This window comes from Nansenia antarctica, assembly GCF_963989245.1.
Source record: "Nansenia antarctica genome assembly, chromosome: 3".
In the NCBI taxonomy this organism is placed as follows: Eukaryota; Metazoa; Chordata; class Actinopteri; order Argentiniformes; family Microstomatidae; genus Nansenia; species Nansenia antarctica.
The window spans coordinates 22,071,752-22,085,618 of record NC_137688.1 but is presented as its reverse complement, the minus strand read 5'-3'; the positions used below and the strand labels follow the sequence as shown (position 1 = coordinate 22,085,618).

The 13,867-nt window shown below is 48.3% G+C and overlaps 1 protein-coding gene across 1 annotated transcript; it reads left to right on the top strand.

Annotated features, from left to right (window-relative positions):
* Positions 1–13,462, top strand: fbxo38 (F-box protein 38). The gene is made up of 21 exons (XM_080527079.1): positions 1–196; positions 333–466; positions 1,005–1,168; positions 2,259–2,424; positions 2,647–2,922; positions 3,712–3,805; positions 4,365–4,495; positions 4,967–5,137; positions 5,699–5,841; positions 6,008–6,215; positions 6,525–6,677; positions 6,987–7,187; positions 7,956–8,377; positions 8,510–8,666; positions 8,946–9,046; positions 9,438–9,540; positions 10,106–10,272; positions 11,393–11,538; positions 11,962–12,065; positions 12,448–12,561; positions 13,279–13,462. Exons 1-21 carry the CDS (start codon positions 66–68, stop codon positions 13,455–13,457), a joined length of 3,465 nt encoding a protein of 1,154 aa, XP_080383205.1. The 5' UTR covers positions 1–65; the 3' UTR covers positions 13,458–13,462.
* Positions 13,463–13,867: the final 405 nt, after the last annotated feature.

Sequence of the window (13,867 nt, the reverse complement as noted above, 5' to 3'; positions counted from 1 at the left end):
CGGGGCCCACGTGAGAGGGAGTGAGTTTGTTGCCTCGCCCTGGGTGAATATCTCACTGCCCTGACATGATGGGCCCACGGAGGAAGGCCATCAAGACGCAGCTGGCTGGCAGGGGCACTGCTGACACCCTCAGACAGGAGGAGCCCAAGGACTACATCAACGAGCTCTCCCATGAGGTCCTCTGCCACATATTCCGGTCAGTCCTAGGAAGAGCATAAATCACTCAGTTCTCTACCAGTCGGTGCCTACCCTGGCATGGCATGGGGTACTCGTTGATCCTTAAAATGAACTTCTACAAATTCACCCCAACCCCCCCCCCCCCCTGCACGCAGGTATCTGCCCATGCAGGACATCATGTGTATGGAGTGCCTGTCTCGGAAGCTCCGGGAGGCGGTGACCCTGTACCTGCGGGTGGTGAAGGTGGTGGACCTGTGTGCCAGCCGCTGGTGGGAGTACATGCCCTCCGGTAGGCAACGCTCTCCTCTGACTGGTCTCTGTTGTCAAAGAGGTAGCCTGCACTTCATGCATCTAGGGACTAAGTGGTTGAGCATGTACACTGAGGTACAATCTATCTCACACATACACATACACACACACACACACACACCAGCATCATCAAAGACACAAGGTGTGTCTACCCTGTGTGATGGCTTATTAGGTTGAAAGTTGGTTCAAAAACCAAGTGATAGAAACTGATTCCCGTTGCAAATCGGCCTGTGGGTTCACCATCTATATCTAACTGATACTGTATTGTATATCTAACTGATACTGTATTGTATATCTAACTGATACTCTATTCTATATCTAGCTGATACTCTATTCTATATCTAACTGATACTCTATTCTATATCTAACTGATACTCTATTCTATATCTAGCTGATACTCTATTCTATATCTAACTGATACTCTATTCTATATCTAGCTGATACTCTATTCTATATCTAACTGATACTCTATTCTATATCTAACTGATACTCTATTTTCCCGGCATGATGGTATCCAGGATTCACAGACTCCAGTTTCCTGATGCTGCTGAAGAAGATGCCTGACCTGGAGCAGCTGTACGGCCTGCACCCCCGCTACCTGGAGCGCCGCAGGGTCAGGGGCTACGAGGCCTTCAGCATTCCAGGCGTGTTGGAGGCTCTCCAGGCCTGCCCCAACCTGCTGGTAAGGCTGTTGTTTTTTAAAGTTATTTTTCCCTGAGTGGGGCACTCATATTTTGTTATTGACAGATACAGTAGAGATTTATGATGGGTGAGAGAGAGAGGAGGGATGACATGCAGGACATGTCCGCGGCCGGAATCGAACCGGGAACCCTGCGGTTACGTGGTCGACGCTTAACCCACTACGCCACCTAAACCTGTCATGTTTTTATATCATGTTCTTATATCGCCAGATGCTAAACTGCATTTCGTTGTCTGGTACTTGTACTCTGCAATGACAATAACATTGAATCTAATCTAATCTAACACACCTGTCATGTGAGGGTCAGGGACCAGAGCAATGCTCTCTTTAGTGAGTACAGGGCAGTGGTAGTCCTCTTTCTTTTCACACATGCTGTACTACTTTACAGCTAGCACCAGATTCTGATGTTATCCGGCCAGCTCAGCCTGCTTTTAAAGATCCATTTTGTGCGTGAAAAGAAAAATATCTGAGCTAGCTCTGAGCGATTCGGTGTGTTATGGTTCAACTGGTTTTGATAAGCAATGATCAGTACTGTATATAAGCAACCTAGCACATACACTGATGAGCCAGAACATTGTGACCACCTGCCTAATATGCTGTTGGGAACTTGGGATAGCCTTTGTTGCCCTCACGTGTCGATGAACCTTAGGCGCCCAACAGTGTCGCCAGTTTGTGGTTTGTCCCTCCTCGGACCACTGTCGGTAGGTACTCACCACTGCTGACACCGGGAGCACCCTTCAAGCATTGCTGTTAAAGACAATAATAATAATAATAATAACAGTGTTTCAGAGATGCTCTGACCCAGTTGTCTGGCCATAACAATTTGGCCCTTGTCAAAGTCACTCAGGTCTTTACTCCTGCCCATTTCTCCTGCATCCAACACATCAACTTCAAGAACTGACTGTTCACTTGCTGCCTAATATATCCCACCTCTTGACAGGTGCCGTTGTAACTAGATAATCAATGTTATTCACTTCACCTGTCAGTGGTCATAATGTTTTGTCTGATCTCTGTAAACGAGGTGTTGTTTGGCTGTGTTTGAGTAAACTGACCGGACGTCCTCTCTCTTCAGGGAGTGGAGACGTCCCACCTGGAGCTGGTGGAGGCCATCTGGAAGTACATGCCTCAGGTTCACATCCTGGGAAAGTTCCGCAACCGCAACGGGGCTTTCCCTATCCCCCCGGAAAACAAGCTCACCATTCCCATCGCCGCCAAAATCCAAACCCTACATTTAGTCGGTGAGTGTATCCACAACATTAGCTATTCATATTTCAAAAGTGTATTGGCCATACATTTGTTATACATGCATAGGCATTCTTAGTCAGAAGCTCTCTTAAAAAAATCAAATAAAGCCTAAACAATAAAAAAAGTCACCGTACGTCACTGCCACCGCCAGCTCTTACTGAGACCCAGCTCGCCTAGTGCACTGGTCAATGTACCTTTCCTCTGGGGTCAAACAGGGGTCAACGTGCCAGAGATCCCTTGCGTCTCCATGCTGCGACACCTGTACCTGAAGTGGGTCCGCCTCACCAAGCCCCAGCCCTTCAAAGACTTCCTGTGCGTCAGCCTCCGCACCTTTGTCATGAGGAACTGCGCCGGCCCCACCAACTCCCTCAAGTACGTGCCCCTGGTGACCGGCCTGGCCTCGGCCCGCAACCTGGAGCAGCTGGAGCTGGTTAGGGTGCCCTTCCTGGGCGGGCTGATCCAACACGTGGTGGAGGACAGCTGGAGGTCAGGTGAGGAGGAGGGCCACTCATTTACATTTTTAGCAGACGCCTTATTCCAAAGCGACAAAACATTTGACTAAGTAAGTAAATCAACTATCCACTAGTCATAGCAGGAAAAAGTAATCTATGCTCAGGTCAGGGGCCATTGGCAGTTGTTGTGCTAGAAGAATGAAGAATTTTTATTTGAAACATTTTAAAGAAACAGTTCAGGGGGGTAGTAGATGTCTCAGGAGAAACAATACAGGGGGGAATTAGGTGTCTCAGGACAAACAGTGCAGGTGGGTAGTAGATGTCTCAGGAGGGACAGTTAAGGTGTAGCCTGAAAAGATCCACTCATAGCGCTGCAGATGCTAAAGCTAAAAAGCAGGGTCCATCTCAAGTCCATGACTAAGGGGGTGTATCTCGATTGTCGAAAATGTCCCGTGAAGCGTCGGCCATATTGCTTCCACCCATCCAGTGGCTGAAGTGAGTGTAAATGTAGGGGTGGAGAAGAGGGCCGGCCAGCTTAGACGATTGAGACGCAGCCCTAGAGCTTTCACAGCCTACACCCTTTTGGTCTTACCCAAGACTGGCACGCCTAATTCATCTTCATGAAGCCCTTGAGAAGTTGAATCAGGTGTGCCAGTGCTAGGCTAGAACAGAAATGCAGGCTGGGACCAGGAGTTGAGAACCCCTGAGCTAACGGAACCGTGTTGAGCTAAAGGAACCGTGTTGAGATAAAGGAACCGTGTTGTAACTGTCTGTTTTGGTGTGCTGCCGTCATGAACCTATCGATTCACACACACTTTTGTTCTTCAGGGGGATTTCGCAATTTGCACACTATTGTATTCGGTGCCTGTAAAAATGCACTTGAAGTCGATCTGGGCTACCTCATCATTACTGCTGCACGCAGGTAAGCAAGGACGTCCAGGGTTCTCCCCATGATTCCTGAACAGCGTGGTGCTGGATTGCATCATCAAAACCTAACTCATGTTTATTAATGTCAAAATAGGCCAAAAAAAGTACAGCGAATTCACTGAGGAACGTCATAACACTTTCACTTTCGTTTCATAACAATATTGTCGTTGGCGATCAAAGATAGTTACTCTAACATTACTAAATATAGTTTGATTTGCTTTGAAATGTTTACATAGTGGCGCACAGCGTGGCGCAGCACCATGCTTACAACTCATGTAAGCATTATTGGCCAGTTTGCCAGATACAGGCTAGTCCTACTCATAGACTAATAATATAGATTTTGTTTAAAAGCCTTTCTCAAACTCAAGGACACTGTACAGGGGGAAAAAGAAGATAAACAAGAAGAAGGAAAAAAAACACAACAAACAAAAACAGAATAGAGACACAAGACTACATAAAGCATCTTCATTTAAAGTTTGATTTTAGTCCTTGGTTTAATCTGTGTCCGTGGAACTGTCCTCCTGATAAAGCTAGTGCTTTGGTCTGATCTCCAGGTTACATGAAGTTCGCATCCAGCCTTCCCTAACCAAAGACGGGGTGTTCTCTGCACTGAAGATGGCCGAACTGGAGTTCCCCCAGTTTGAGACTTTGCACCTTGGATATGTCGATGAGTTCCTATTGCAGTGTGAGTAATTTATTTATTCGACATTGATGTGAACAGGTCGGGTTGGTTGGTGTCATGTGAAATAGATTTAAAACCTCACTCAGCGATTTCTGCATACTGGGACACCAACAAATCATAAAACAATGGCGAAAATACATTTACAAAGGCAAATATGACTATGACATGTCTGTGACATACTTGTAGTGCTCCAGGAATGACATTCCATGAGAGCAGCCGTACCTTCTTTTACATCACTTGTTTACAAAGTCTCTTAAGATGATATATTTATTATTATTATTTTATTATATATATTGGGCCGGTTTCACAGACAAAGCTTAAGCCTAGTCCTAGACTAAAAAACATCTTCAATGGAGATTTTACATTGAAAGTGTGATTTAGTCCAGGACTAGGCTTAAGCCTTGTCTCTGAAACCGGCCCATTATATTATATATATCTAATCTTGTGTTTTGATTTGAATGTCCTCTCTCTCAGGTAAACTGACTCACTCTGAGCTGGTGAAGTATGGCTTGGCTGACGTGATGGAGAACCCAGGGATAATCACAGACATCGGAATGAAAGCTGTCAACGAAGTGTTCTCTTCCATCAAATACCTAGTCATCTACAACTGCCCCCACCTCCACAACCCACACCACTGGATAACAGGTCATTAGAATGTTACACCCACCTCCACAACCCACACCACTGGATAACAGGTCATTAGAATGTTACACCCACCTCCACAACCCACACCACTGGATAACAGGTCATTAGAATGTTACACCTCCACAACCCACACCACTGGATAACAGGTCATTAGAATGTTACACCCAATATGCCATCATCTCCCACCTCCACAACCCACACCACTGGATAACAGGTCATTACAATGTTACACCCAATATGCCATCATCTCCTTGTGCCTCCCGTCACTGCACTTTTGTACTTTTGTATTGCACCTTGTTTTTAGTGTATTTTATCTGTTGTTTTCTCTTTTACTAGTGTTTTCTGTTAAGCGCTTTGGGCGGCTGTTTGTCGTTGTAAAATGTGCTGTATAAATAAACATTACTTACATACTTACTCCATGACTACTGGACTGGAGTTACAGGTTTTTTACTGTAGGATGTGGGGTGAAGGTGTTTAACTGGAATAGCTAGTTTTTGGTCTGCTTTTGAAGTGAAACAGCTAGTTTTAGGTCTCCTTTTGTGTCTGTCTGTGTGTGGTCAGATCACTCACGGTGGAGCCGGCTGGTCGACCTGACGCTGGTGCGCTGCCACGCCATCAAGCTAGAGTCCTTCAGCCAGTTCATCGAGATGCTGCCTAGTCTGGAGTTCATCTCCCTGGATCAGATGTTCAGAGAGCCACCCAAGGTTGGTCTCCTCCTGCAATGGGCCACACCACACAACCTACAGTCATAGCAGTTCCTGGGCCACATGAAATCAATTCGCAGGCCGCCAATTGAATACCCGTTGGGCTGCGGGATCGATTCAGAGTTGGATGCTTGAGTAGTGATCTCTCTCTCTCTCTCTCCCTCAGGGCTGTGCCCGTGTGGGTCTCAGTGCTGGCACCGGGATTGGCGTCTCCTCTGCCCTGGTAAGCAACCAGAACTCCAACAATGACAACGACAACAATAACAACAACAACCACCAGAACAACAACAACAACGACGCCAACATCCCACCACGCAACAACAACAACGACAACGAAATCGGCGCTGTCCCCCGGCAGCAACACCGCGCAGAGGGTGACGCTTCTATTAACATCACATGACATCATTACATGATTCTCTTGTGTATTTTAACGTTTCTCTTTTGGACTGGTGCTGGTCCCTGGGATTCTAGGTCCCTCAGATACATACATACATACATACATACATACGTATATATGCATCTCATTTACCTGATGTTTTAGTCTTGTTCTGAAATAAGTAGCTCCCCAAGGAGGAAGGCCATAAGGCTCTAATAGAATGGAGCCGGTCCTTGGGACAAAAGGTTGAGAAACACAGTGCGTTTAGTGGACCAACTCATAGCTTCTACTTCTTCTCGTCGTGCAGGGATTCCTGAGGTGAACGGGATGGTGCAGGACAACATGGAGGCCGAGGCAGCGGTGGAGGCTGGGGAGCCGGAGGAGGAGGACGAGGAGGAGGAGTCCCCTGGTACCAGTCAGTCAGCCAAGCCACGGCCAGAGGCTGATGAGGAACGAGCAGGTCTGGACCGGCCTCTTCCACCACCACCACCACCATACATCACACACCTAAAAGAGTTTTTCTGTGTCATTTAATTTAGTTTACGCCAAATCAAGTATACCTCAAACACAAGTAGTTAATCTTATGGATTTGAACCGTTCTAATATTTATTATGAATGCATAGGAATGATTCTAAAATCACATTTTAGAATGCCCTTACACGTTTTAGAGATTTATCAAACATGCGTACGCACGCCGGTGAGAAATCAAGGTTGATCAATACCACATGTTCTCTTATACCACATCTCTCTCCCCTCACCCCCCCTGTAGGTCCCAGCGGGGTCCAGTGTGTGGTGAAGAAGCCCCCCGTGGTGGTGTGTGACTCAGACAGTGAGGATGAGGAGGAGTCTTCCAAGCCCAAGGCCCCGGCCCCCGCCCCGGCCTCAGCCTCGGCCCGTCCCCAGACCCCCTACCCTGAGACTGAGGCCCCTGGCAAGATGGGAGCCCCGAAGGAGCCTCTCACACACAGCAGTGAGTCTAGTAGATCTCTACCAACACACTTCTCCTGTAACTTGAAACAATTCAATAGTCATATTTATCAACCTGTGGAAAATGAAGGTTGATGGCCAGGTGGACCTGTGTTAATATATTAGGCTGACAAAAACCTCAACAAATATGTCTATATATCTTCCGGAACCTATCTTCCACCATAGACTGAAGACCCATCCCTTCAGGCTGTACCTTAACTGTCCCTCCTAAGACCTCTTCATCCCCTGTACCCCCCTGTACAGTTCTCTACTGTAAATAATGAAATAAAAATGAATAAATAAAAAATCTTCTAGAATGATGACAATGGCCCTTGGCCCTAGCATAGATTACTTTTTCCAGCTTGCCTGATGGATAGATAGAAGAAATGTGTTTGTTGTAAGCCGCTTTGGATAAAGGCGTCTGCTAAATACCAAAAATGTAAATGTAATGTCATTTCTATCCCTGCAGCTCTGTTTTTCTATAGACTGTAAGACTCGTAACGGCAACAGAAACGTTGGATATATTTGATGTTCTTTGACATGGCAGCTTTAGGGGCTTTATCCACTTCAGGGCCGAACTGGCCTGGATGTTTTCTTCTCACATTGTCCTTCCAGAACTTTGTTGTGAAGGACAATGTGACACCTATGTTGCAGTGTAACTAGGCCAGGTCTGCTTGTCTCTGCTGAGGGTGATGACGTGTGTGTGTGTGTGTCTGTGTGTGTCTGTGTGTGTCTGTGTGTGTCTGTGTGTGTGTGTGTGTGTGTGTTGCAGGTAAAGGGAAGACCCCCCTGCGTCGGCGTGGCCCCCCCCTCCCGGAGCCCAGCTGTGAGAAGGGCTGTCAGGTGACCAGCGAGCAGATCAAGGCGGACATGAAGGCAGCGACAGAGAAGCCAGAGCGAGGGGCTACGGACCCCGCCGCAGTGGCCGGGGCGGGGGGGCCCGGCTGCACCACGGGGGGGTGCGTCTGCTCCATCCGCTGGAGGGAAGACTCAGCCAACCAGGAGGAGCAGGCGGGGGCGGGGCGGGGGGACGAGGGGACGGTCAGGACGCGCTGCACCTGCAGCAGCAGCAGTGGCAGGGCTCGCCCTCACCCAGAGGGGAGGACTCGAGGCGGGGGAGGGCCCAGTCACCCTGCCTCTAGTGGGCCAGCGGGAGGGGGGGACAGGAGCCCAGACAGAAGGCCGTGTGTGGGAGTAGGGCGCGGAGGGGGTTTGTTGGATCCCCGGGAGGAGGAAGAGGAGGAGGAGGAAGAGGAGGAGGAGGAGGAGGATGTGGGGTCAGAGTCGGAGAGCGCAGCCAGGACGGGGGCCGTGGCGGAGGGACAGCCGGGGGAGAGGACGGGCGGGCCAGGCCCTCGGGAGGCTCGCGGAGCAGAGCTGCGGCACAGGAGCGGACCTCGGGACGGCTGCTTCCCCTTCCCCAGGCGGCCGGTCACCCGCGCCCGCAGCAGACTCTCCTCCGTGCCCCTGGTCTCAGAGTCAGGTGAGATTTGGGATGGGACAACATCCCACTCTGGCACAGCCTGAAACTAATGTAGGTCAGATAAAAAATAAAAATAAATGATATTTGTTGGTTTTTTTGGCCAATGCGACGAGGATTCAGGGATCTTGGATCGGATTGATCAGGAGTTCCTGCCTTTCTGACACATTGATGTGTACCTATCCCCTCACCCAATAAACAGTGTTTCCTGATGTCTCGACGTTGTTCTGCTCACACCCCTAAGACCCCCTCTAGAGTTGATGTTGTCGTCCTCTCTTCCAGAGCTGTCCAAAGCTAGGCCAAGGCTGACCGTGAAGAGGAAACGCACGGCAGACAAGTCCACCAGTACCAGCGACCCAGTCACAGAGGACGACCACGTACAGGTATCAGGACCACAACACTCAACCCCCCCCCCCCCACCGTTAGTCCTGCATAGGACCATCCAGAGTGTGCCTGTATTGGAGATCTAGCCGGTCTAGCTGCCTCTTGCTAGCCTCAGCTCACTCTACTGGAAGCTAACGAGGCTAGTTTAGTTTCGCTGTCGCACAAGCAGCTGCTCCTCTCCCTGGGGTCCACATAAAACATCCAAACACAGGGCCGAACAGTCAGACAAAAGAGTTACATACAAGAACAACAGATAAGATGATATTACAGATAATATGACATTGAAGTAGACGTCTTGAAAATCGGTGCAGTCTCATGGAGAGAAAATATCCCGTGTGAACATGACCATGACCTCCCCGCGGTGTTCTGTGTCGTTGTTCTCCCCTACAGGTGCTCACGCTGAAATCCAAAAACCTGGTGGGAATCACCCTGACCAACTGTGGGATCACTGACCTGGTGCTGAAGGACTGCCCCAAAATGATGTTTGTTCACGGTGCGTCTCCCTCCACGGCCTCCACCTGAGGGGTAATTCCATCAACGTCGCTAAAAGAAAATCCAGGCTTATGTTTGATGACTCTCGTGAGACTTATCAGAATAAGCCTGGATTTTCCTTTAGCGACGTTAATGGAATACCCCCCCCCCCCCCCCCTGGATGTCCAGCAGGCAGGGGAGGGAACAGAGGAGTGTGTCGTGATGTTCTGCAACACTTACGCTGCGTTTATGTCAGGGGAGGCTGGTGGAGGTAGAAATCGGAGGACGAGCTCATTGTAATGAATGGAACAAGGAATGGTATTAAATGAACTTCATGTTGGATACCATTCCTCATTCTGTTCCACACATACAGGCTCATAGTCATGCATGGAATGGTACCAGGCACATGTTTTGATGCCATTCCTGATTCCAATTCCATTCATTACAGTATGATCCCCGTCCTCTGTGCTCCTCTGAAATATGGTTCATGTGTTCCTCTGGTTTGTATGACTACAAACACCACACTGGCGGTACTGTACTGTATTCTATTCCTAACACTCCTCCCTCCCCCTCCTGTGTGCCTCCAGCCACGCGTTGCAGGGTGCTGAAGCACCTGAAGGTGGACAGCGCTCCCATCGTCAACAGATTCGACTACGCCCAGTGTAAGAAGCTGGACATGGAGCAGGTGCTGGACCAGATCCTGCGCATGCCCCCGGAGAGGAACCGCATCATCTACATGCGGCCCATGCAGCAGGTGAGGCTGCGTCCACCTGCGCTGACTTCCTGTCTGGAGCCTTCCAGGGTGCCCTCACCCCCAGAGTTGGGCTCAGTGCTATTTCAATACAGTCCATTTAGGAAGTACATTTTAATTACAATTCATGAATAGATATAGACACACACACACATCATTTATGTATGTATTTAATGATTTCTCAATTCAATGAGAATGAGAAGCTTCTTCCTTCAAAGATTTTAGCATTTTGTATTTGTAAATTGATTTCAAACGGCTTCCTGGCTTAACTTAATTGAAGTTGAATTGACCAACCCTGTCTGTCACTATCAACCCTGTCTGTCACTATCAACCCTGTCTGTCACAATCAACCCTGTCTGTCACTATCAACCCTGTCTGTCACTATCAACCCTGTCTGTCACTATCAACCCTGTCTGTCACTATCAACCCTGTCTGTCACTATCAACCCTGTCTGTCACTATCAACCCTGTCTGTCACTGTCACGCCAGCCGCACTCGTCCTCTTCTCAGTGACTAGAGACAGACTAGGGTCGGCTACTGTGTTCCACTTCCAGCTTATTCAGCTGGCGTCAGACGTCTGTTTGGACCAGGCTCCACTCTCTTGTAGAGACCTAAGCCGGGCTGGGAAATACAGTATCAAAAGAACATATCTGTGCCAGCACAGTACGATTCTGGGGCGATTCTTGGCACGATAGTGTAAAAACATTCCTGTCTGGAATGTCTGAAAGCCCATGCTGTAAAACTAGAACTCACACTGGTTCAATATGACACTGTGCACAAGATGGGGTTTTTTTGCAGAAGGAGAGCAGGCTTTCTAGATGAATAGGGCTGAAATACATTGGGGTTTTAAACAATAAATAACAATGACTAAATAACAAAACTACTAATTTCCAGTTGTTCTCTAAGACTGGTGGAATACTACTCATAATAAAAGGCATTTCTATTATAATGTTTTGGTAAGGGGCCATGTAAACAGATGTTGCAGAAGATTGAGCTACATGGCCACATTCCATCTGGGCCACTTTCCTTTCCGTCTGTGAACAGAAACATAGAACCTTGCCACAAAAATACAGCATCCAATAAATCACACATGATGATAACACCCCCCCGCGCCCCTTTCATAGATCGACTCCCTGGCACTTGAGAGGAAGCTGTTCCGGGGGCCGTACCCCTACCACATCGGCATCATCCACGAGTTCAGCAACCCGCCCAACGTCAGGAACAAGGTGCGCGTCAGGAGCTGGATGGACACCATCGCCAACATCAGCCAGTGAGTGACAGAAGCTACATGATTAATGCAGTAGATTTAGATAGATGTAGGTGATGTAGAATGTAGATGATGTTTAGATGATAAAGGTTTTGTACTGTATACGTTGTGAGTGATGCAATATTTCTAAGGATCAATTGAATTGGATTGAATTTATTCGACGATGAAGAAATAGTGGAAATGAATGTAGTTGTTTGATATCTGTGTACAGTTTACTCCTCTAGATGGCAGCCTTTAACATGGCCCCCAATGTTAACTTCACCTCAGCCACTAGGTGGCACCGAATCCCTGCTTTCCTGCTGGCCTCATTCAGAGAGTCTGTTGAGATTGGGATCTCTCTGTCCTCGAGAACGTGCCCATATCCTTCCTTCCTTCAGCAAAAAAACACAAAAAAACATAAACAAACACTTTAATTTAAATCAACAGGGAGCTCATCAAGTACGAGTTCTTTCCCGAGGCCACACGAACGGAAGAGGATGTCAAGAAGTATCCCAACTACCCCTGGGGCAGAGACATCTACACCTTAGAGGGTGAGAGGAAGTCACATCTGGTCTCTACGCATCGAAACATCCGTAGCCTGTCAAATCTCTTCACACTGCACATCTTTCTGATCAGTTCTATACATAGCCCACGGTCGACCGTGGACACGGCTCCACTGGGCCCTGGGTGAAGGGGATATTAGCTGAGAATTTCCTGTGAACGTCTTTGAACGAAATGTAGGATGTTTGCACTGCAGGGGACGGTTAACACTCTACTGTCCCTATAGCATCACGCTTTTCATGATGTTAGCTTTTACGGCCTGTTTCGTCAGTAGGTCAACACTAGTTTCTTTACTTCTCTTTCACAATGTATCATCAGTGGTATTAGTGATATTATCTCCTTTGTTAAGATGTCTCTCCCTCCAACACACAGGAGTGGTGGACGGTGCTCCCTACTCTATGATCACAGACTTCCCGTGGCTCCGGACCTTGCGCACGGCGGAACCCAACAGCTACGCTCGCTACGACTTCGAGGACGATGAGAGCAGTGAGTGGTCTCTGCCCTAGAGCAGCATCTCATGTCCACATTGAACCTGGTAACATTCACCCAGGGGAGCAGGCACAGAGAATAGCACATTAGCTCTTTCTTTTTTTTATCGTATTTGTTGCGATGAGTGCAGTGCTGACTCTTGTGCGACTTCCATGAAAGGCATGGTTATCCTATGTAGACATGAGGACCTTCACACTTATGATTGACTTCCTCTAGAGTGGTAGATCCGATGAGCTGTGTCTTCCATAGCTAATCCACTGTACAAGTCATGCTTTGTCACATGTTTCCATGACACTACAGTGTCCTGGGCAGTCTGTTCCATACTGACTGATAGCTACAGTAGCCACTTGGCATCTCGTAAAAATCTTTTAAAAATATTGATGGCAATAATAGTGATTTGTTTATATTTTTGTAATCAGGCCACACTTGAAAAATAGATTTGGCTTCAACGGGACTCTCCTGAATAAATAAATAACATATTCTGAACACTAAACTGTGTCAGCCAACTGAACTGCATGAGCTGGAACTGGAATACAAGATACGCATCATGAATGGAGAAATGAACGTTCAACATGCCACCAAGTGTAAAATCGGCCAGAACTGTCTTTTATATACGACTCTGCTAGGTGTGTCGGGTGTCTTAAATAAAGGCAAATAAATAAATAAAATGAAAACATATATACATATATATAAATGCTGTCCTGTGTTCTGCAGCCACCATCTATGCCCCGCGGAGGAAGGGCCAGCTCTCAGCAGACATCTGCATGGAGACCATCGGGGAGGAGATCGCAGAGAGGCGGCAGACACGCCGCGGGGTCTTCCAGCGTGTGGTGGTGGTGTTTATCCACTACTGTGACGTACGGGGCGAGCCTGTGGACGATGACTACATCTAGTGCCCCCCCCCCCACCCCCCTATGTCCTGGGGGAGAGACCTGAGAGGAGGAGGGGGGGGAGTAAGGGGAAGGGCGGGGGGGTCTGGAATAGAGAGGCCTGCCAGGCCTCTGCTGTGATTAGCTGCACCCATTGTGACACCGGTGACTGGGGGGTCCTGTGGGGCTGCAGTGGGGCACGGAGGTGTCTCGAGTTGCCTTGTTTTTGTATTTGCTGACCTTGCGTGAAGGGAGAGAGGCTGCACAGTGTGGAGTCTGTCTCAAGGCCACCAGGTTGGCTTCATCTCTCCGTGGGAGTCCTAGAACTCCAGGACCGTGGCCTGCCGTTCATGGGTCAAATCTCGAAAGTCTTTCCTTGATTCCTCCCATCCTCTATCCTCACCCTCCTCCTCCTCCTTCTCTACATTCATTGG